The sequence below is a fragment of the Oreochromis niloticus genome, linkage group LG19, assembly GCF_001858045.2.
Source record: "Oreochromis niloticus isolate F11D_XX linkage group LG19, O_niloticus_UMD_NMBU, whole genome shotgun sequence".
Taxonomy (NCBI): Eukaryota; Metazoa; Chordata; class Actinopteri; order Cichliformes; family Cichlidae; genus Oreochromis; species Oreochromis niloticus.
The window spans coordinates 5,638,603-5,659,115 of record NC_031983.2 but is presented as its reverse complement, the minus strand read 5'-3'; the positions used below and the strand labels follow the sequence as shown (position 1 = coordinate 5,659,115).

Here is a 20,513-nt window from a genome sequence, read left to right as displayed (position 1 = left end):
AGGACAACTTTAAAGCCAAACAAGTTAAACAGGTTTTTTTTTCTCCAAACAGGACAAAGTCTAAAGATCAGGATTTTTTCATAAACGCAGACCTAAAAAGAGAGTTTGTAACAACTTATGAATGAGATTCACTACTGAATACATGCTAACATTGGATGTTAAAAAAACTTATAACAAGACTTTAAGATGAGCTGTTACTTTAATCTCATGCAGATTTGGTTGTTGAACTAGAGCAATGATGCTGGAGAAGACAACCTCTGTTTATGTTTTTATCTGTTTTACCACATATATATTTTGCTGACTATAGACCATTCTGTGGTGCATTTCAAAACTGATGCATTGCCAGTCTGGAAGCAGAACAACAGTGAACAGAACCAAAATTACATTTGGTCAGAAGTCTGTGCTTGGCTAAAATTTCACATCAAAGCCAAGGGACATCCTGTATCCCTACAGAAACAACCTATTTGGGTGTATTTAATTGATCTAATTAGGTTTTGAGTGCAGTGCACAAAGTACAGCATAGAGCTTGCCCAGATAGATAGAATGGAACATTGCCTGATGTGTTCTGTACTCCAGTTGGCTGCCTGTTAGTGAGTTAGACGGTCAAAAAAACACATTTATTAATAAAAATAATCCCTTGTAGATGGAATAGAAAATACCTTGTAGCTGAGAGGCTTCTCTGATTCCTGCTCAGATCCCTCAGGGATCTTGGGAAATGATGTCTCAATACTTCTCATCAAAGAGTTGGACCATGCACTGTCCTTCTCCCATTGTGACCACATCTGAGGCAGACATTATGATTATCAGTGATGGTTATGTCATTAAAATCAATCCTCATTCTCATTTCTCGTGCCTTTAATAACCTATATGTGTAAATCTGTCATCCAGTGAACAAGTTAATGAATTTGAGGAGTTTTGTATATACTGTATTTCTCTTTCTTTACTTGACAGTCACTTTGCAAGTAAGCTACATTGCAAGCACACCTACCTCTAATGTTTCCTGCATCTTGGTCCCTTTCTCCAGTCCATCCTGCTGCAGTCGAGCCACCTGGTCCTGCAGACCCTTTATTGTGCCCTCCCATTTTTCTAGGGGCATATCTGGGACTCTATTGGTCAGGTACCTCAGGATTTCAAAGTGATCACCCAGGAACTGGAAAAACCTCTGATTAAGAAGAAGCAGACATGAAAATCACAATCTATTGTCTTATTTTAATGGGACTCTTTTTTTCCACCACACTGACCATATGACTGCTTAGCTTCTTCTGGAGCTGGGCCCTGCTCTGGAGCGCTGTGTCAGGCTGCTGAGTGAAACTGTCAGAGCCCAGACTGAGCAGGTCCTCAAAGCTGTGGACCAGCTGCTCATATTGCTTCTGCAGTTCCACGCCACTCTTCAGCTCCTCACAGTGGGAACGGACACCACCCACTACTGTATCCAACTCACCCTGGACGACAGGAGGACAGGAAATTTTAAGATTTAAATGCATCATCTGAATAATTCAGTTTATGAGTATTCTTAAATTGGCCAAATCTCTCAGTATTTAACAGGCCACCTTAGTGACCTACGTAAACTTTTAAACACTAAAGCCCACTTCTGGCACACGCCCTAACACACCTGCAGCTGTGTGGCCTGGTGGATGAGAGAGGCAGGCAGATTGTGTTGGGCAGCCTCCTCCAGTACGGAGTTGACCTGCTCGACCTGCTGCTGCAGAGACTCTTGGATCTGAGCAGCAGCCTGACAAATAAACACACAAACAATTAAAACCTGTAGAGATTTTAATAATAAACAGTCAATTTAGTGTTAAGTGATCTATTAACACAGCATATTACCAATACAAGAAGTAAGCTAAAACTTTATCTCAGTTGAAGTTAGATATTATGTCTTCTTACTTTTTCCATTTTTATCAGTATTAACAAAGCAATTTACTGACAGATTTAAAAAAAAAAGCAGACCTGTTTCTCTGCACTGTCCTCCTGCAGGATCCTGAGCTGCTTCTCTCTGCTGGCCAGCGCGATCTCGACCACAGGAAGTAGTCTGCACAGATCATCAACGCACTGCTGACCACACTTTGACCCCAATACATTGCTGACCTTTGACCCCTGAGAAACAAGCTCACTGCCAAGGGTGACAAGCTCTGCTGAGAGACTCTGAAAAGGAACAGTAAAAATCCTTCTTTTAGTTAAGCTTTAGCTGACAGTAGGATGCATTATTGATATTTCACTTATCATTTTTTCCCAAAAGGGTCGATAAAATGTCAGAAATAAGAACACTGAGCCATAAAAACTGCAGTGTGAAGCTAAAAGCCTTGTCATATATTTTGACGTGCTGATATGGTTGCGCAAAACGTTAAGGGTCAAAAAAACACATCATGACAATTCCTTTTAAAGGTGACGTCAGTGTCTACAGAAATAGCCCACAGAAAGTAACAACAAGCCTCACACTGATGCTTCAGAAAATGAAGGGGGATCATTAAAGTCACTATCACTCCTCAGATTTTTCAGCCATAGATGCAGGATCGCTGATGATGACAATTTTGAAACTGAAAACAACTGTAAACATCTGAGCAATGTTAAGTGCTCCTTTGCAGTGAGGCGTCTCACCCGTAGGTGAAGCAGCCTTAGCTGGGGTTCTTCTTCATCTGTCACCAGAACAGGTGAGCACAGCATGCTTTTCATGGAGTCCAGGCACAGGGATGCTCCATGCAATACATGAAACAAACCTTCATCAAGGGTCTGATGGGTTCCCTCAGCAGGGCAGGCCTGGGTATGAAAGATGAGCAAAACCATTAGCGGGGTCATGTTAACAATTTATTAGAATTTGGCCTACAGCCACAAAGGTTTTCTTTTAGGCTATTTGTTTCAGTTTTATGCAAGGTTGAGTGGATTTCCTTTCATCTTTCACTTTTACAGACAGGAATTTAAAATATAAGTAAATTCAGTTCAGTTTCAGTTTAGTTTCAGATATTACAATAAATACAAAGATACATGCATATTGTTAAAATATAGCCTACTATAAACATTTTAATGTGTTTTACAGTGGACAATAGCAAATTTCTTGAAAAAATATTAAAGCGAATCAGCCCAGGGACCTCAATTTATTAGAATTCTTAATTTTATGACATATTGACTTTTAATTCTATGGTGTTGTCCAACTGTTATTTTCCATACTGTGATTCTGATACTTAATTGCTTGTAAGGTACCTTGAGTGTCCTAAAAGTTGCATATAAATAAATTATTATTATTATTATTATTATTATTATTATCATTACTATTATATTAAAACATGCATCAGTTATATTGTTGGTGCTGTTTCACTTTTTAGTCCTGTGACAACTCAAAATGAGGTCCAGCCCTACCTATATCTCATAATTATTTGATAAGGTATTTGATAAGATTACACTGATCCCAGTGCTAAGATCAATATTATACTTTGTTGGTTTTCTTATTGATTTTTGATCTTTTGGAGAAAAAAGGTGGGCTCAGATTTTCAGCATCAACACTACTGAGTCTAAACACAGTGAAAAAACTCAGGCTGGTATTTGTTTAAAAATATGTTTTAATCAGATTCATTAGTTGTATTTTGGATCACATCACATATTTACTGATCACATAAAACTCTGTCTCACCAATATCCAATATCCACCCCCCAAAAATATTCTCAAAATTCTCCAGACTTTTTCTTTCAGACCTCATTCAGTACTTTCATACATTGTTAATGGAAAGCAATTTTGGATACTTTCACTGATAATGCAAGTTGCATAACTTCATAGAAAGCTAATTTAATTAATTAATTATATTTAACTGGTTATAGTTACAAATAATCATAAATTACATATTGCCTTGAAAGGGAATATAAATTTAGGAAGCTAATCATCTCACATCCCTTCAGTTTTATCTCAGGCTCTCTAGTCTTGAGAAGAAAACCAGCAACTGGCCTCGTGTAACAGCTTCTATACTCTCTGACAAACAGCCCTAATATGATGGCTCCTCACCTGATTCAGAAGCTCTGCAGATGTGTGTCCCAGCTCTCTAAGATGGCTGATGCAGGTCTGGAGCTCTTTCAGGTTTTTTGTAGCAATCATGCATCCTGCTGTTCCATTGCTACGCTTCACAGATGAGTCTGTCACCTTCATAAAGAGAGAGAAAGAGAGAGCCACACAGACAGAGAGAGAGAGAGAGAGACGGAGAAAAACATCAGAGGAAAAGTTGGAGACACACGCAACTCTAATCATGCCCTGCAGGAGTTCCCATAACACCAACGAGACAACAAAGTGGCATCTGCTCAAAGAAGGTGATAATCAAGCATGGCGAGAACACCGATTTGTCCCTTTCTCTCTTGTATTTGAAATGTGATAATCAAGCACCTCAGCTCTCACGATGAAGGCCTTACCTCGGAGGGAGGAAGCAGCCAGCTCTCCTCCAAAGTCAGCAGCTGACTGTGAAGGTGATCCCACTTCTTCTGAGCCGAGTCCTCCTCCTCATCAGCCGCAGCAGGAGGCGACCTGCTGCCAGAGAACAAGCTGAAAATTAACACTTCATCTTACTCCAGCTTTCTTTCTTTCTATATACACTGAAGTTGAATTAAGAAAATACTGTAATCTTTTTCTCAGTCCTATAAATAAAATACCTTATTTAAAAATGCAAATGTATGTTATATTTCAAAAGAGTTAAGACACTGTAGTATGTGTTTGACACCAAATTAACAGAGTAGCTGTTTTGCCTTAGTGAGAGCTGGCTGTGGTCCTCCTGGCTGTAAAGCAGCGCTCTGCTGCCATGCCTGGCGATGGCCTGAGTTAGTCCTCTTTGTTCACTAAGCTCGTGCTCCAGCTCCTACACAAAAGTAAAATATCAAGTTACAAGTTTAACAATTTTAAGTGTTTATATTTGATACAATGTCTGTGTCACGTCACATACTGACACAAATTAAAAGCTATACTTCATCTATTAGCGGGAGCTTATTGTCAAAGCAGCCATTTATTTTAGTTGAATCTCTCCTTTTCTAATTATTTCCCACTAGCTATTAGGTCAGTGGTTCCCAAAGTGGGGGGCGCAGAGCCATTGCGGGGGTGCGGTAAAAAAAAAAAAAAAGAAAGAAAGAAAGAAAAAAAAGAATGCTTGGACACTGCTAGCATAATGGACAGGTCTTTGACGGGGCTCCCGCACAAAGCAAAGCAGAGGATGAAGCATCGCCAAATATCCTTCCAAACCAACCTCTTTCCAAACCAAAAACTAGAAAATATGACGACACATATCTTGCCTTCGGCTTCACCAGCGCGGTGCCAAGGTAGGTCTCCCCGACAGAATTTATTTCCCCTGCGCTGGGCTGTCCAAATCATGGCCAAACAGTAAACACATTCTTGATTTTTAGTTCACAAGCACTTCTTATAATGAAATTTTGGCGATGTTAGCTTTTTATACAGTGGGATACAAATAACATAAGGCTGATGCTGCCACAATTTGTTCCCCCTGTCCAGATCATGGTATTTTCATGGTTTCTCTTTCTTTTTCTCTCAGCTTTTCAGCTCCACCTTTTCGCTTTTCTTAGCTTTTATCAACGACTTCTTTCACAGATAGCCTCTACGAGGTAAACTGACGCAGGGAATGTAGGGGAGATTTGATTTGGGCAATCCAGTGTCAGTAATGAAAATTAACCAATGAGTTGCTTAGGGGTTGAAGTATGCAAAAAGAGCCACAGCTATAAACTTAATGATATTAACAAAATTAAATACTGACATCCACCTCTGATCCTATGTACTTACGTCACAGGAAAACATGAAAACATGCTGGTAGAAGGGATTTTTAATGCCCCAGGATGTTCTGAATGTTTACATTTGGGTGAAATACACAAAAAGCAGTCAGACACATGAAATACACAAAATCCCACACCACTGGAACCTAACACCAAAGCAGCTAATGGCATCAGTACCTTTTGCTGCTGCAGGCTGCTCTGTCTGAGAAGTTTGTTTTTAGGTGATGAGAAGATCTCTTGAACACTGTTGCTGCGCCTCACTTTAGACTCAGGCTGGTAATCTGCCTGAGAAACTGAATGCTGTGGAAAAACAGGTGAAATGTACACACAAGAATGAAAGCTAAAAGGTTTATCAGTATCACTGTCAACTGTATGAGTTCTTGAAGGCAGCAGCTTTAAGAAACAAGTCTAAATGCAAACATGTACGTGATGTGTTGCTTATGAAAGGACGCCACTATTGAGCTGCTGGTGAGCCTGCACTAGTTTATTTGCAGAGCTGTTAATAATTATCAAAGGCAGACTTTGCCACACAGTCCCTAGTGTGACGTTACTTTCAGCGGCACAGTTGTAAACCTGCAACCTCAGTTAAAGTTTGTAAGCAGGACTAGAGAGCGTGCAAGAACACAGACTGAAAGAATATAAAATATTATGTTGCTTTGCTTTTAATGATAAATCTTAGTTTGAAATTATCCAGGCACCTAAAGGGACAGTTTTTCAGAGCAAAAGTGCAGTTAATTTAACATAAGAATGAATTTAACTGAGTAAGGAAAATTGTGAATGGACTGGTGGCACTTATCGACTCCACCTGAGCACTCAAAGGGCCTCATACAGCCATTAATTCTGCCAAATATTCACACTCCAGTGAATTCATCAGGAGCAACTTGGGGTTGTCTTGCCCAAAGATTTAACCAGCAACCTTCTAATCACAGCCACCCCAAACAACTGAATACAAAACAACTATGCAACCATTTGCCAAAGATTTAGTGTATGTACCTGCTCCTGGGGCCCTTTGTTGCTGCTCATCCTCTCCTCTTCTTGTCTGTTCTGTAGCAGCTGCTGAAAGGACACCAGGTTGTTCTTCAGGAGTTCCAGCCTGGTGCCAAGAAGCTGAGCTGCCTCCTGCTGGGATCCCGCAGCTCCCAGTTCACTCTGCTGGTGCTGCTGGTCAGCGGTTTGACTGAGAGCTGACAAGCTGGCTACCTTCTGCTCAATCTCCAGATACATCTCCTGTAGACCAGCAAACAAACACACATGAGTACAGTCAAGACCACAGTAATCCTAAGAAGACTGGCAGCGTGACTTTGTTGTGGGAACTCCTTGCTCTTCCATGTCCATCTGCAGTGTAGGTAGGTTGCAAACCAGCTTGCAGTTGTCCAATATGAGATTTGCCAGTTGGATCACCTGCTTCTTTAGCAATTTGTTTATTGTTTCCAGTGTTTGAGTGGAACAGTTAGTTTGCAAGTCATTTGAATATCAGGTTAAATTTAGTTGAGTGTTATTAGACACCCTTAGTGTTTCTCCACCTCCTTTCCATAATTTTACTTTCACTGATCTTTAAAATTCTTCCATGACTCAGACTTCAATGAATTCTCAGCTGTGTTGTTTAGACTTTAACATTTCAGCATGCTTCAGTATTTGGAGTACAAATAAGTGTTCAGGTTCTCACAGTGCTTACAGTTTACCTGACTTTTTAACTCCTGTTAGCACATGTCCTTCAAATATTTTAGACGCCATTTATTTGTTAACTTCAGTTAAAACTTCAGTTTTTTATGTCAACTTGAAATATTTCTCTATCAATTATATCAGTTTAAGATATTTCCATTGTGTTTATTTATTAAACACAGTAGCATTAAATCTTTTCATTCTTTTAACTGTCTGTTTCACGTGTAACATTTTCACCAGCCAGGACTTCATTATTTGAAGGCTGGCCTTGGGAGCTCCACCTCTTAGATACGCCCTTCTTTTCTTTATTGTTTTCACTCCTTTATTACCTCACCTCCTGCTCTGTTTTGACACCACTATGAAAAACAACAATTAAAACAAAGATTTAGCTCTGGAGTGCAGCTTAAATGAAAAATGCCTCACACACTGATGATGTCAAAGTTAGATGTGGGTGATGTATGACGGAGCTAATTTGAATAGGACGATACATCTCAGTGGCTATTTGCACGCAATGCTCCATTAAAATGTGATGTGTGACTGTGAGATGTGTTTAACGCCTGAAACTTTAATGGAGGCTCAGGTTACACTGTCAGGGTAAGCCAGGAGTCCTTGAATAGAAAATTCCTGCTAAAGCTTGAATAAAGATAATGTTGAAGCCTGTTAGGGCATGATGCTACTGACTGTAAGCTGTTATATTGCCCCAGCTGACTGAATGTTTAAACAGAAAAAGTAATGCTGCTTTAAAACCTCTAAATGTGATTTACAATACCTGTTTAGTCATTACCTACTCCTATATAATATGTTTATATACAAAATACAATACTGTTATACTCTTAAAAGTAAATACTGCCCAGGGAGTGAGCTGCCTTGGTGAAGGTTTGGTACTTGCTTATTCTTGACATGTTGATTTTTTCATTTTTTATTTTGGACACCACCTCTGCAGCTACACAGTAGCTGGCACATAGAGGCACAACTATGAACTCTGCACCTAAGACATTGTTTTATGCCTTGTGTTTATAGCCTTAATCACATTTAACAATGAGAGCGATAGTCATATCCAATCAGACACCTGCATCAAAAAGTTTAAGAAGAGTAAGATCTTTCCAAATGATTCCAAAGAGGCCACATTTTTAAGGGATTTAATGACTGTCAGTTACAGTATTGTCAGGCCTTCCATACCTGAAAGTCTTTCTTTTACTTTGCTGAGGTTTGAATTGACAGTCTGCTGAAAAACAAAACATGAACCCAACTACAGAGATAACAGAAAGCTAAGCAGGTAACAGTTAATGAACTCTGCTCAACCAGACTGATCTGAAATAGCTTTGATATGAGCACAAGAGAGGAAGAATAATACACAGCAAATAGAAGCATCCATGAAGGGCAGTTTCTGTGTCATAAAAAGCTGTCTTTAACCCCTTCTCTGAAGAAGTAACATACATCTACTGCATTTCTTACTGGGCTGTGTTGCCAGTGCAAACTCCATTTGACTTTTTCTGTATATTCAAACATTGCAATGTGAAACAAAATAAGGGCGATACATTGCTATGATAAAATAGAAAAGCAAAAGAAATCATAAAAAATTGAAACGTTATATGTTCTATAGCACCTCCTAGTTTCATTCAGCAGTAGCATTTATTACAAACCAAATTCCAAAATGTTGGAATGCTGTGTAAAATGTAGATAAAAAACAAAAATGATGCTATGATTTGCATTTCTTACAAACCAAAATTTCAAAATTCAGTGTGTCTGACGACAGAACAGTTTTCTACTTTTGCTCAGTCTATTTAAAATGCACTTTGGCCCTGAGAAGACGGCAGCATTTCTGGGTCATGTTCACATATGGCTTCTTCTTTGGATGATAGAGCTTTGCATTTTGCAGAAGGCATGTCTTGCTGTGTTCACAGAGAATGATGAAGTGTTCGTGAGCCCATGCAGTGATTTCAGTGACAAAATCATATCATATCGTTTAATGAAGTTCTGCCTCTGGGCCCAAAGATTATGGGCATCCATTATGGATTTGTGGCCTTGGGCTTTGCTGATATTCTGAGACATGCTGCTGCCGTCAATCTCCAACATTTTTCATGAAATGTTAAAATACTTGAACAGTTTGAACACATGATATGTTTTCCATGCTCTATTGTAAATAAAATATGGGTTTATGAGATTTGCACATTAATAATTCGGTTGTTCTTAACTTTTTACACAGTGTACCAACATTTTTGGAACTCAGTTTATAATTTCCTCCTTGCATCTCTTTGTGAATCATCACAATGTCAGAAGAAAAGTCTGTCTTGTTTATAGCTCTTGTTGCATAGCTTTAATTATTCAGTTTTTAAATGAAATCCCATTGATTTGGTGATTGTAAGGGCAAAGGATAGCAACCGTAGATAACCTGAGGGTAAAGTTTTTCAGATGTCCATGCAACAGCTTTTTGTCAATAACATCTGTCTGTTGTTTATGTGGAGTCCGTTAGTAGACTTACTCGGGTTATTTTGTAGTACTTAAAAAAAGTTAAATAAGTACATTTTAACCAATTCTGACACAACCTGAATAAAAACAAAACAATGTTAAATAACTGTATTACGTCTATGTGACTTTGAAATTCATCATATTGAAAAAAAGAAGAAAAGACTGCATGAATGTAATGTGGGCTTGTAAAGTGTGCCAACACAGTCAGCACAGAGACAACTGAGGTAACATTTGTCACTTGTAAATTCTGGGAGGGGGCTGGTCCCCCTGGTGGGCGGAGCTTACCTGACAGGTAAGTAGTTGTTGTTCCACGCTGTCTTGCATGGTTGCTACACCGGCAACACCGGCAGCTTGAAGGCTCCTCTGGGATTCCTGCAGCCACAGCTCCAGCTGTCTGAGCCTCTCCAGACACACATGGAGGACACCTTCACCGAGGCGAGGTCCAGAATGGGACCCAACCTGCTGGTCTGATTCCTGACAGACAAACACAACACACCCAGCTAAGCCTCTCTGCTCCAGAGTTTCAGGGTAGAGAGGGAGGAAGATGAGGAAAGTGAAGAGTACAAGCTGACTGGTTCCTGAAGTTTGTAGCTCTAATACTGATATAAACAATTATTTCTAACCTGTTTCTCTGTTCTCACTCTACCGCTCCCAGTAACTTACCCCCCGCACTGGTTATCTCTCTTTCCTTCGCTCTGTTTCACTCCTCTTTCTTTCTCTCTCTGAGCTCCACCCACCTGAAACCACTTCCTGGAGCTGTGGCAGGGCCGCAGGGACAGAATGACAGAGGCACAGAAAGAAAAGAGCCCTCAGGCGACAGGGGTGGAGCTGACTGAGGACAGAGGGCCAGGTAAGCTGACTAAGCCTTAAACACAGAATCCAAACACCCTCCCACTTCCTCCAGAACCTGTCAGGGAAGTTTGTAGCTGGAAAACAGCTGATTGGTGCTTGAATGCTTTTATACATTCTGGTGTCCTTTTCACTCTTTTTATTACATTTGTAATCCTTGCTTCACTTTTACAGTGAATTATTCTCACTTTTCACTGTATAAGTTTAAACTGTTGTGTAAAATAATTGATTGATTTCCTTTCATGACTGATCTCTGTGCACACAGTTGTGAAGGAACTGCAGAGGAACCTATGCAGCCTTAGCAGTAGGAATGTCAAAATTACTCACACTGTTCATTATTCATCAGCCTTTGATTCAGCAGGTGGTGTGGAAAAGCATCCCTTACATAGATTATAGATCTGAACTCAGTACACCCATTTCACAATCGTAAAACAAGTTGCTCCCCTCAGCTCTATCATTTATTAATTTGAAACACTAGATCATAATTTTAAAATACTTCCTGACTTTGCTTTTGTAATTTTAGAGCACTTTTTTTCATCAAATCAATCAAGTGTGGATGGCTTAATTCAGTTAGCAAAAAGTTAGTATCCTGTGTGCATAAAAATTCATTTTCCTGCCACAAACAAGTAATAATAATAATAACTTTATTTATAAAGCACCTTCAAGCAAAGTGCTGTACAACTGTTTGAAATTAAAAGGGTTTAAAAGTAATACATAGCACTACAGATAGGAGACACAGTACAAGTTAAGAACAGAGAAAAAAGAGAAATTAAGAACAAAATAAAAAGAAGAAAACATTTAAAACCTAAAAGCCATAGAGTTAAGACATGTAGGATAAGGTAAACAAGTGTGTCTTCAGCTTAGCTTTAAAAACCTCGACAGAGCATGCCTGCCTAATATCTTGAGGGAGGTTATTCCATAAAACCGGGGCACGAAAAGAAAAAGCACGCTCTCCAATTTTCTTTTTCCTGGCTTTAGGAACTTTTAAAAGACCAGAGTCCTGAGATCGGAGAGCACGGGATGGAATATACTGGTGTAAAAGGTCAGAGAGATACGAAGGTGCTAATCCATTTAAAGCCTTGTAAGTGAGCAACAGGACTTTAAAATCAGCTCGAACCGGACAAGGTAGCCAATGAAGAGAGTATAAAACAGGGCTAATATGTTCAAATTTTCCAGTTCTTGTTCCAGTGATGTTTGGAACACAAGTTTCAAATATTCTGCATGGACGTGAGTTCAAAAATGTAAGTGAAAAGTGCATTAGGGTGCATTCATGATAAATGCAATGGAAACACATACAGCAATGTGAGTAAACTGAGAAAACTTCACATCAAGCTGCAATGTTGCATCACAGGTTAAGATATGAAATCAGTGAGTTGTAGATAAGTTTAGATAAGTTTCTCAGTCCAGTCTGTTTGTCTGCAACTAGTGGCCTCCACCTCATCCACCCCTGGATGGTTAGGATGTTAGCAGGAGGACAGTGCTTTTGCTGTGCTTCAACTTGATGCCAATTTAAAAATGTATCGATTTCAGTCCCGTCCTGAAATTTTAAATGTGAAGGTGGAGGTGCTGATCCTTCACTTATTTTAGGAAGTGTGTGTTGGTCAGTGCTCTGTGTCAAGAGGGTTTTATCAGAGTCTTTCCAGATGTTGATGTTACAGAACTGGACTTCATTCATGCCTCCATTAATCTTGTATCACGGTCTTCCTCTTTAGATTACTCAATCGCTAATCACTAGGTCTCTTGGTGAATGTATTTTTGGAAAGTGTTATGCGTGCTTTATGTACTGTATATGCCTTCAGCCCCTCTGAGTGTCCGCCCCCCGCCCCCTTCATGCAAGCCCCCTCTGTCCCTTCATGAGCTCCTGACACAGAAAAAGAGAGGCAGAGGAGTGGATCACTATTGTGGGTTTATTTGTATTTGTGCTCTTTTTTTTTCTCTTTCTTTTAATGATATGCAGACAGAATGGGGAAAAACATGAGGGAAACAATGTAGTACAGCACATGCCAGGTAATGTAAGATGTCTGCTGCTTTCAGATGAAAACCTTGTATCTCCAAAAATTGTAGATTTTTCTTTCTTTTAAAAAAATGATTTCCCTAATTGTAAACATACTGCTGTAATGTATAGATTGTTTTAGGACTATTTATTAAATGCTTACTTCTGAATAAAAAGTAAGCAATGCAGTGGGATTCACAAAGTTTCCATCTGTGCACAGCAGCCAGTGATTCAGCATTCATGATAAACCAGTGCATTTTCATGGCCAACAGTCATCTTCAAAAAATAATTAAGGTCTTAAGTATAAAATGTGTATTTTAAAGAGTGATAATGTTTATTAGTATATTTATTCATGACAAAGCAGGAATCATTATCCACTGTCCTGCTGCAAGGCAGTGATTGAGTCAATCACATCTGTAAACAACACACCCCGCTTTATGAGCTTATGGAAATACAAATGGCAGATGCAGAGAAGCAACTAAAGAAATATTTATTTTATCACATATGCTCTGCATTTGCTGGTAAATGAGCCCAGATGGTAAATGAAAAGGTCAACAATCAAAAAGTTTTAACATTTTAAATCACCATTCCCTATAAGATACATTATAAAACATGGCTCACAAAATGTGTCTATTAATACACTTTGTTTCTGTTTTAATCAAACTAACCCATCAGAATAAAGGTCCATGCTAAGGCAAAGGCTTAATACAGACTGTTAAAAACATCCACACACATACAAAGTACCATCTGCCTACTTTCAGTTTTCTTGAGGGGTAAAACGGTAACCATCAGCAACCAGTTCTCACTTGTAGCAGATGTAGTGCTGTGTCATCCTGAACCACGTGTCAGTGGTGTTGACTTGTCAAAGAATAAGCAGATTTCTCTGCAAACTCAGTAATCCTTCGTCTAAACTCAAAAATAAACTTGAAAAGTACTTATTTGGCAAACCTCTGCTTTGGTTCTTTCCTGCACTTTAGTTTTTGCCATGCAGTAAGACATAATAAAGGATTCAAATGTAAACAATATTAAGCAATCATTTGCCATGTAAATGCACTGTGAGACATGTCTAAAAGAAACCTAACATCAGGAGCTCTAGAACTGGTTCTAGAAGAATAAGTGTTCTTGGTTTAGTTCTACAAGAAGACAGAAGTTCTGAGTTTTGCTGTCAAAGAAAAATAAAAAGACCAGGAAAAAAAAAAGAGGAGAACTCTAAATGATTTCAATGATAAGTAGGTGTTCTAGGGTTGTTTCTTGTAAAGGAGATGTTTGCTTCTACAAAGGCTTTACAAAACCAATATTTTGAGAAAAAGTGAGACGCTACCGCTAGCTCAAAAAAAAGAAATGACTCCCAATTTGAGTACAACAGAAGGCAGTAAAGCCTCTGGTCTGGAGTAATGTGGGAGGTCAGTCCAACATCTAGTGGCTCAGAAATAGAGGCTAGAATAGAAAAAGTTGGAGGAATCATTCTAGGGGATTATAGAGAAAGAATAGAAATCTTGATTCTAGAAATGTTTTCAAACTGGATCCAGAAAAAAGTTGAAAGATTTACGATGGTGCATAGAAGTTATTGCCAGCAAAGACATGAAAGGTCTATAATACGTCAAACAGTGGCCTCTAGGCTTGCTTTGAGGAGTGCTTGGAGATTTTGCACAGAAATGGTTCTAGACTTAGATTGATGAGGAAAAAAAGATGCAGATCTACAAGTTCTAGATCTAGGAGACTACACATTTCTGCTGTGACCCAGAGCTGGATTTGGAGACTTTTACGGTCGGCGATGTGTTTACCATGCTCTCAGGCAGTGACTGAGTTGTGACTGTGCCCAGGGGTTTTGATAATGCTTCAGATGAACTTGTTTCTGTGGTGTCAGTGGTGCCCTCAACATCCTGAAGAAATATGATCAGGGTTAGAAGCTCACTCAGGTCAGTCAGTTAAATACATTGACCATTTAGTTCTACCATGTCACCAGATAAGGTATCACGCGGTTACTCATACACTCTGTTAAGGAATTATGTTACATAATGTTAGAGGATTTTTGATGTTATGTTATCTACTACAACCCATTGTATTATGAAAAATAAATGCAATGAGTCTGATTTATTTTCATTCCTTTTTGCCAATAAAACCTCAAATCAACAAAATCAGTAAAACAATGTAATGCCGTCTTTGTTTTATATACATATACTCAGAAATGTATATATTATATACATAAATGCTTATGTATATAGATATATTTTTTTAATACATTTAGTCATAAATTCATTGCAAGTTTTAAAAAAAATTGTTAAAACTAAAACTAGAAAAAAATGTTGTTACACTGTACTATAAACGTACAGTAATTTTCAAAAATATGCTCACTTATTCATCCAATGACCCAAACGGGGTAGCAGTCCAAAATAAAACTCTTTCAATAAGTTACATGATGGCTTAAGATATTTTTGATTTTTATTATTCTCATCCTATACCATATTTGATTAAAATCAGCATTGCATTTGCCCAAGAATACGTTCGTGTAGGTTCTCAGTTATAAAGGTCACGGCAGTCTCAAGAGCGTGAAAAAGAAGGACTTCTCATCTAAAAAGCTTCCTCAGTTCTAAAACCATAAGGTATTTAACCCCCGGTGGGAGTTATCACCACATGAGCTAACAAGTGAAAAAAGACATGGGTCATTACCACTACAGGTTTCCCAGGCGCCTTAACCCGCAATCCTCAACCTCCACTCACACTTAAGGTGACCTCAATACGTCACACGATAGGCTGGGGCATGGTCTCACAGTGATTTCACCTGAAACCCCTGGTGGTACTGACCCACACATGTTTTCATATCTCGGCCCATGTGATGATGCCCTCTTTTTCAGGCTCTTCAGATGTATCTATGAAATACTTATTGAATTCATTACTCATTCATCACTCAGTGGCTTCTCACTGTTGAAAGTTTATTTACCTTTGTTTCTTCTGTAAGCTGTTCAGTGCTTTGTCCAGTCGCAGCTTCAGTCGCTTCTGAGGCAACAACCACAGGTTCCTGACAGCACAATGACAAATGTTATAGCCTTCTATATAACCAAACCGACCAAAATGTTAAACTACTGAAAATAAAACACATTTTTGAGTAAAATTCATCTACAGTAATACAGTATCCATCTATAATACATCTGTATGAGTGACAAATGACTGTTTGATACTGTCATATGGATCAACTAAATCCAGTGTGCAGTAGGGTGGAAGAAGGAAACAGGATATCAAATCTGCAGCAATAGCAGAGATGTATTAATGATCAGGAAGGGATTTAATATCATGAGTAGGGAGATGGTAGTAGGAATGAGGAGGGTGAGGGGACAGTGCCAGCGGTGGAGATCAGAGTGACCCAGCTCAAAGAAGGGCAGCGACTATTCATACAGCTGTTACAAATGATGTCATTTGACTGGATTGTTGGGAATCGTGATGTTATGATCAGTCATTGGGTCTCAGGTGTGTTACCAGTTTTAAGAGTTTGAAATCATTTCCTATAATTTGTTCCACAACTTGCGATGGAATTTATTATAGCAGATCCCGCCCACCTACACCATAAGCGAGTGACCTCGGGTCACAAAGAACTCCACCAGGAAAAGAACTGTTGAAAACGAGTGAAGGACAGAGGAAGAACATAGATTTAATGATTTTCCACAGCAGCTCTCACTCATCTTTACCTCTGGTGAAGAGCCCAGGAAAACATCCCAGAGCCACCAATAAAAACCTCCTCCACCTTCTTCCACTCTCTGTTCCTCACTGCTTTTTTTTTCTGTGGCTTCTTCAGCCTGGAGCACGCCTTGATGCTTCCGCTGCTGACACGGAAACACGCTTACAGTATGTGTAGAGTAACACAAGTGGGGGTTAAAAATCTAGCCTGGCCAGTTTTGAGTTTTTATTGTTTCCAATATTTTCTTTGATATTAAGTAAAATTAACATTTTGTTTTTAATGACCACTAACAAGTTATACAACAGTAGAAGACTTCTTAGATGTGCAAAATAGCTCTTGTGCTTCCTTTTAAAGCCTTAAATTGATATAACTTAAATTGATAAAGTTATATGTACTTGAAGCTTCTAGTAAATACACTGCTCAAAAAAATTGAACTGAAAAGGATCAACCTACAGCTGGCTCAATTCAAACACGCCCTGAAAATCAAAGTAAAAAACTATGTGTCAGGCTAGCCAAATGCTTTGTAGCAATTCAAACTGCTACTCAGTAGTTTTTTCATGGCCTTTGCATGCTTGTATGTATGCCTGACAACATTGGTGTATGCTCCCAAAAAGACAACAGCTGGTTTCACCTCCCAGATCTGGAACTGGGCATCACTGAGGTCCTGCACAGTGTGAGATGCTGCATGATGTAATAATGCCCCCGAGGTGTTCTGTATTCTCACCACATGAAGCTGGGCATTGTGGTGCACCAGGAGAAACCCAGGACTCACTCTACCAGTGTAGGGTCTGTCTAGCCTGTAGAGGTCTGTCTGTTCTTCCATGGATATGCCTCCCCAGACCCTCACTGACCCATACATAGCCAAATCAGTCATGCTGAACAATGTTACAAGCAGCATAATGTTCTCTGTGGCTTCTCCAGGACGTGGGCCCTCATTGTTTGGTTAGAGACACTCAAACCAGTGACCTGCTGGAGATCATTTTGTAGCACGTGGTGCTGATGCAAGCTGCTGATGGGTTAAGGACTTTCTTTGTCCTTTTTTCAGCTGTCCTAGAGTAACTGCCTGTCTCCTGGAAACTCCTCCATTCTCTTGAGACCGTGCTGGGAGTCACAGAAAACATTCTCTGCAACTTAACTGACCAGATCAACATCCCAAGTTTAACTGACCTGGTGCTATTCTCTGATTAAAAAGTGTCAATTTTTTTGAGCAGTTTACAATGCAGATAATTTAAGCAACATATTTACCTGAAGTATTTCACATATCTTGCTAGTCTTCAATATTTATTGTTGATGGGGTTTTTTTTTATCATTTATTCAAATATTTTCACTAAGTTCAAACTAATCTTGTCAATAATTAAAATGTCTTTCTGTTAATGAGTGCACAATTGTCCTAGTCTGAGAACTTGAAATGTCTTGAACACTCACACACACATACATGCACACATGCACACAAAACAAAAAAAACATTTCTTGGTAAACATTAGTTATATTAAGCATGCACAGGGAGCCAAATGACACTTTGGGGATTTTTTTTAATTTTTTACCAATTTGTTAATAACATGTAGGAACAATGCATGCAAGTGAGTACCAGGTATTGCACACTTTGTCCTGACACGCCCCAAAAGGCCAATCTGTTCAATTTCTTTGCTTTTTATTTTTTGCAGGTGTTCTTTTTCAATGAACTCAATGAATTAACTGTGTGATTATAAGCGTCTTTTTTTTTTTTCTGTCCGTGGTATTCTTACCTGGGTGACATCAGGTGTTGGAGCCTGCCTTTGTTCAGGTGAGGACTGCTCCACAGTCAGCAGTGTAGCTCCAGACCTCCGTAGTACATCCTCCTCAACATGAGCAATTCTGATCTGACCCTGCTCTTCCTTTTGAGAGTAAGCACACCGTACAGGTTTGGTTAAATTATGTTCCATATATGAAGTGTTTGGAATATCACATAATGACTGACACAATATAACTGAACTTTATCCTTCAACTACTGTCGCTGATATTGTAAAATAACTTGCATTATAATGAAAAACTTAAATGACATTAATTCATTTTTATTTTTTGTAGTTTTATACATATTATCATTCATGAAACAGTGATGTTTCATGATTTTTTAAAATGTTATTTACTTATTTATGTTATTTATAGACCAAGCTCACCTCAGCCTCCTCAGATGCAGATGTTTTGAGTTCAGTGGTCGTCTGTTGGGCCGACTGAGCTTTGGCTTGTGTGGGAGTTGGAGGCTGCTGGATAAATAACGCAGGAACCTTCTACAAAAAGAGTGAAGCAGAAAGTTTGCGTCAGTCTTCTTGTAGATAAAATAACTGAGCAGCTGACTGATGGATTAACTAACTGACCTTCTCCAGTTCCAGCAGCAGAGTCTGGAGCTGGTCCACCACAGTAAAGACAGTCAGAGTTTCTTCAGCCTTCTCAGGAAGACAAAGGCCTGGCTTACATTTCTGGATCTCAGCTACTGTTCTCCTCATCGACTGGATCCTCTGCTCAACCCCCTGCACACATAGAAGAGGGTTGAGAAAAATAAGAAAACGATGACTTTTACATTTATCCTTTTGTATAACCTGGGCAATCACGTCACGCTAATCCAAATGAAAACAAAGAAACTAACAAACCTTTAAACTGTCCTCTCTGGGGCTGGGAAAACTCTCTGGAGAAGATAGCAAGTTCTTGATCTCTGCTACATCATTCTCCATGCGCTTGACTTCACTCTCAATCGCCTCCACCTCCTAGAGGTTAAGACATTATCAGTGTAATCTGACAGTAGAGATTACAGTCTAGATAATATCCACTGAAGAGTAAAACAAAGAAACCAATCAAATCTCACAGCGGCAGCATGCTCCAGCTGAGACAGAGGAGCTGTGAAGCTGTCCTGAACATCGGCCACTTGGCGATCTGCTTCGACCAGCTGTTCCTGGAGAGCTGTGACATCACAAACCTGCGACATTTCCTTCAGGACCGAGCTGAAGGCCTGCAGTGTGTTTCGGATCTGGACTGAATCATCCAGGACCAACTACATCCCAAAGAGACAGAAAGAGGATTTTCTGGTTAAAAATGAATAACCACAAATTGGTTTGCTGTACAGTGGAAAGAGCTGTGCAGACAGCAGAGTGTACCGACCTGCAGGGCGTGAACGTGGCTGCTCAAACATTTAGCTGTGGTGTAGGTGCAGGGAGCAGCAAGCCACGACTGAGCCTCGGACATCCAGCTCTTGGAGCTTTTGACCATCTCTTGATGTTCCTGAAGCCACGTTTGAATCTAAAGAGAAACAGAAACTTTATAAATAAATAAATAAATAGATATAAATTATAAATAGGGAAAAGCTTAGATGGTTTTAAACTTTACAAAAGTATCACAATATGATGGAGGCAGTGTTTGACACTAAACAAGCAGTTTTAGAAAGAGAGGAATGTAGGGCATTGAAGCTTTTCTCACCTTGCTGATCAGGGTGGTCCTCTGTTCTGCCTGTTTGGCCAGCTGGGAGTGAAGCTGCTGAACCTCCACTAGTCTTTCTGTGAGGATCAGCACCTCCTCAGGCTTCTCTAAGTCTTGCATGTCCACTTCCAGGGCTGCCAGACGCGAGTGCCACACATCCAGCTCATCCCAGGCACGCTGAGCACACATATAAGTGGAGATTTATAATATTTATTCACTGAGACACAAGCTGATTAGCCAGCCCCCTTCAGAAAGTGTTTCCCTCACTCACAGTTGACTTGTGAAGCAAACCCTCGCTAAAGAGTCATTTTTGTTTTTGCAATCTATATTTTACATGAAAAGACGCACATAATGCTATGAAAAGAAAGTGGAATTTGTTGGTGTATTTGAAAATAGAGTAGGAGGGTTATGCTGTTGGTGCAGGGCTTTAACAGCATGAAAACTGAAAATAGAAATAGATGTACGCTGACTAATTGTGCAAAAAAAAAAAACATAAAAAAGAAACCAAATCAAGAATCAGCCCAAACGGCTTGTGTTTTCTCAACAAAAGACCAGTGAAGTGATCACACATGTAAAACATGACACACACCCAGAAGGCAGCAAAGACGCGTCCCAAACAGTACAAAGAGATCAGTGAAACTTACCACAGATCTTCTGGCCAGCAGAGGAAAAA

The 20,513-nt window shown here is 39.4% G+C and overlaps 2 protein-coding genes across 4 annotated transcripts in view; both read right to left on the bottom strand.

Annotated features, from left to right (window-relative positions):
• LOC100699408 (nesprin-2) overlaps positions 1 to 10,621 on the bottom strand; it is a 57,178-nt gene extending 46,557 nt beyond the window's left edge. For 2 of the 3 annotated variants that reach the window (XM_019348787.2, XM_019348786.2), the window contains exons 1-12: positions 10,164 to 10,621; positions 6,741 to 6,974; positions 5,925 to 6,047; positions 4,719 to 4,828; positions 4,389 to 4,500; positions 3,991 to 4,125; positions 2,599 to 2,757; positions 1,951 to 2,145; positions 1,613 to 1,732; positions 1,242 to 1,442; positions 989 to 1,162; positions 660 to 782 (exon numbers count right to left, since the gene is read on the bottom strand). In XM_019348787.2, the coding sequence (XP_019204332.1) occupies positions 660 to 782; positions 989 to 1,162; positions 1,242 to 1,442; positions 1,613 to 1,732; positions 1,951 to 2,145; positions 2,599 to 2,757; positions 3,991 to 4,125; positions 4,389 to 4,500; positions 4,719 to 4,828; positions 5,925 to 6,047; positions 6,741 to 6,974; positions 10,164 to 10,202 (1,725 nt within the window). In that variant the 5' untranslated portion in view covers positions 10,203 to 10,621. The remainder of the gene's footprint in view (positions 1 to 659; positions 783 to 988; positions 1,163 to 1,241; positions 1,443 to 1,612; positions 1,733 to 1,950; positions 2,146 to 2,598; positions 2,758 to 3,990; positions 4,126 to 4,388; positions 4,501 to 4,718; positions 4,829 to 5,924; positions 6,048 to 6,740; positions 6,975 to 10,163) is intronic. The other variant, XM_019348785.2, reaches the window with a different exon arrangement.
• Positions 10,622 to 12,613: 1,992 nt separating this feature from the next.
• The window catches only part of syne2b (spectrin repeat containing, nuclear envelope 2b), an 82,951-nt gene continuing 75,051 nt past the window's right edge, over positions 12,614 to 20,513 (bottom strand). Inside the window, exons 71-80 of the mRNA XM_025901157.1 lie at positions 19,841 to 20,017; positions 19,526 to 19,663; positions 19,233 to 19,418; positions 19,021 to 19,134; positions 18,748 to 18,900; positions 18,550 to 18,660; positions 18,139 to 18,267; positions 16,404 to 16,538; positions 15,662 to 15,739; positions 12,614 to 14,603 (exon numbers count right to left, since the gene is read on the bottom strand). Of these exons, the coding sequence (XP_025756942.1) occupies positions 14,433 to 14,603; positions 15,662 to 15,739; positions 16,404 to 16,538; positions 18,139 to 18,267; positions 18,550 to 18,660; positions 18,748 to 18,900; positions 19,021 to 19,134; positions 19,233 to 19,418; positions 19,526 to 19,663; positions 19,841 to 20,017 (1,392 nt within the window). The 3' untranslated portion in view covers positions 12,614 to 14,432. The remainder of the gene's footprint in view (positions 14,604 to 15,661; positions 15,740 to 16,403; positions 16,539 to 18,138; positions 18,268 to 18,549; positions 18,661 to 18,747; positions 18,901 to 19,020; positions 19,135 to 19,232; positions 19,419 to 19,525; positions 19,664 to 19,840; positions 20,018 to 20,513) is intronic.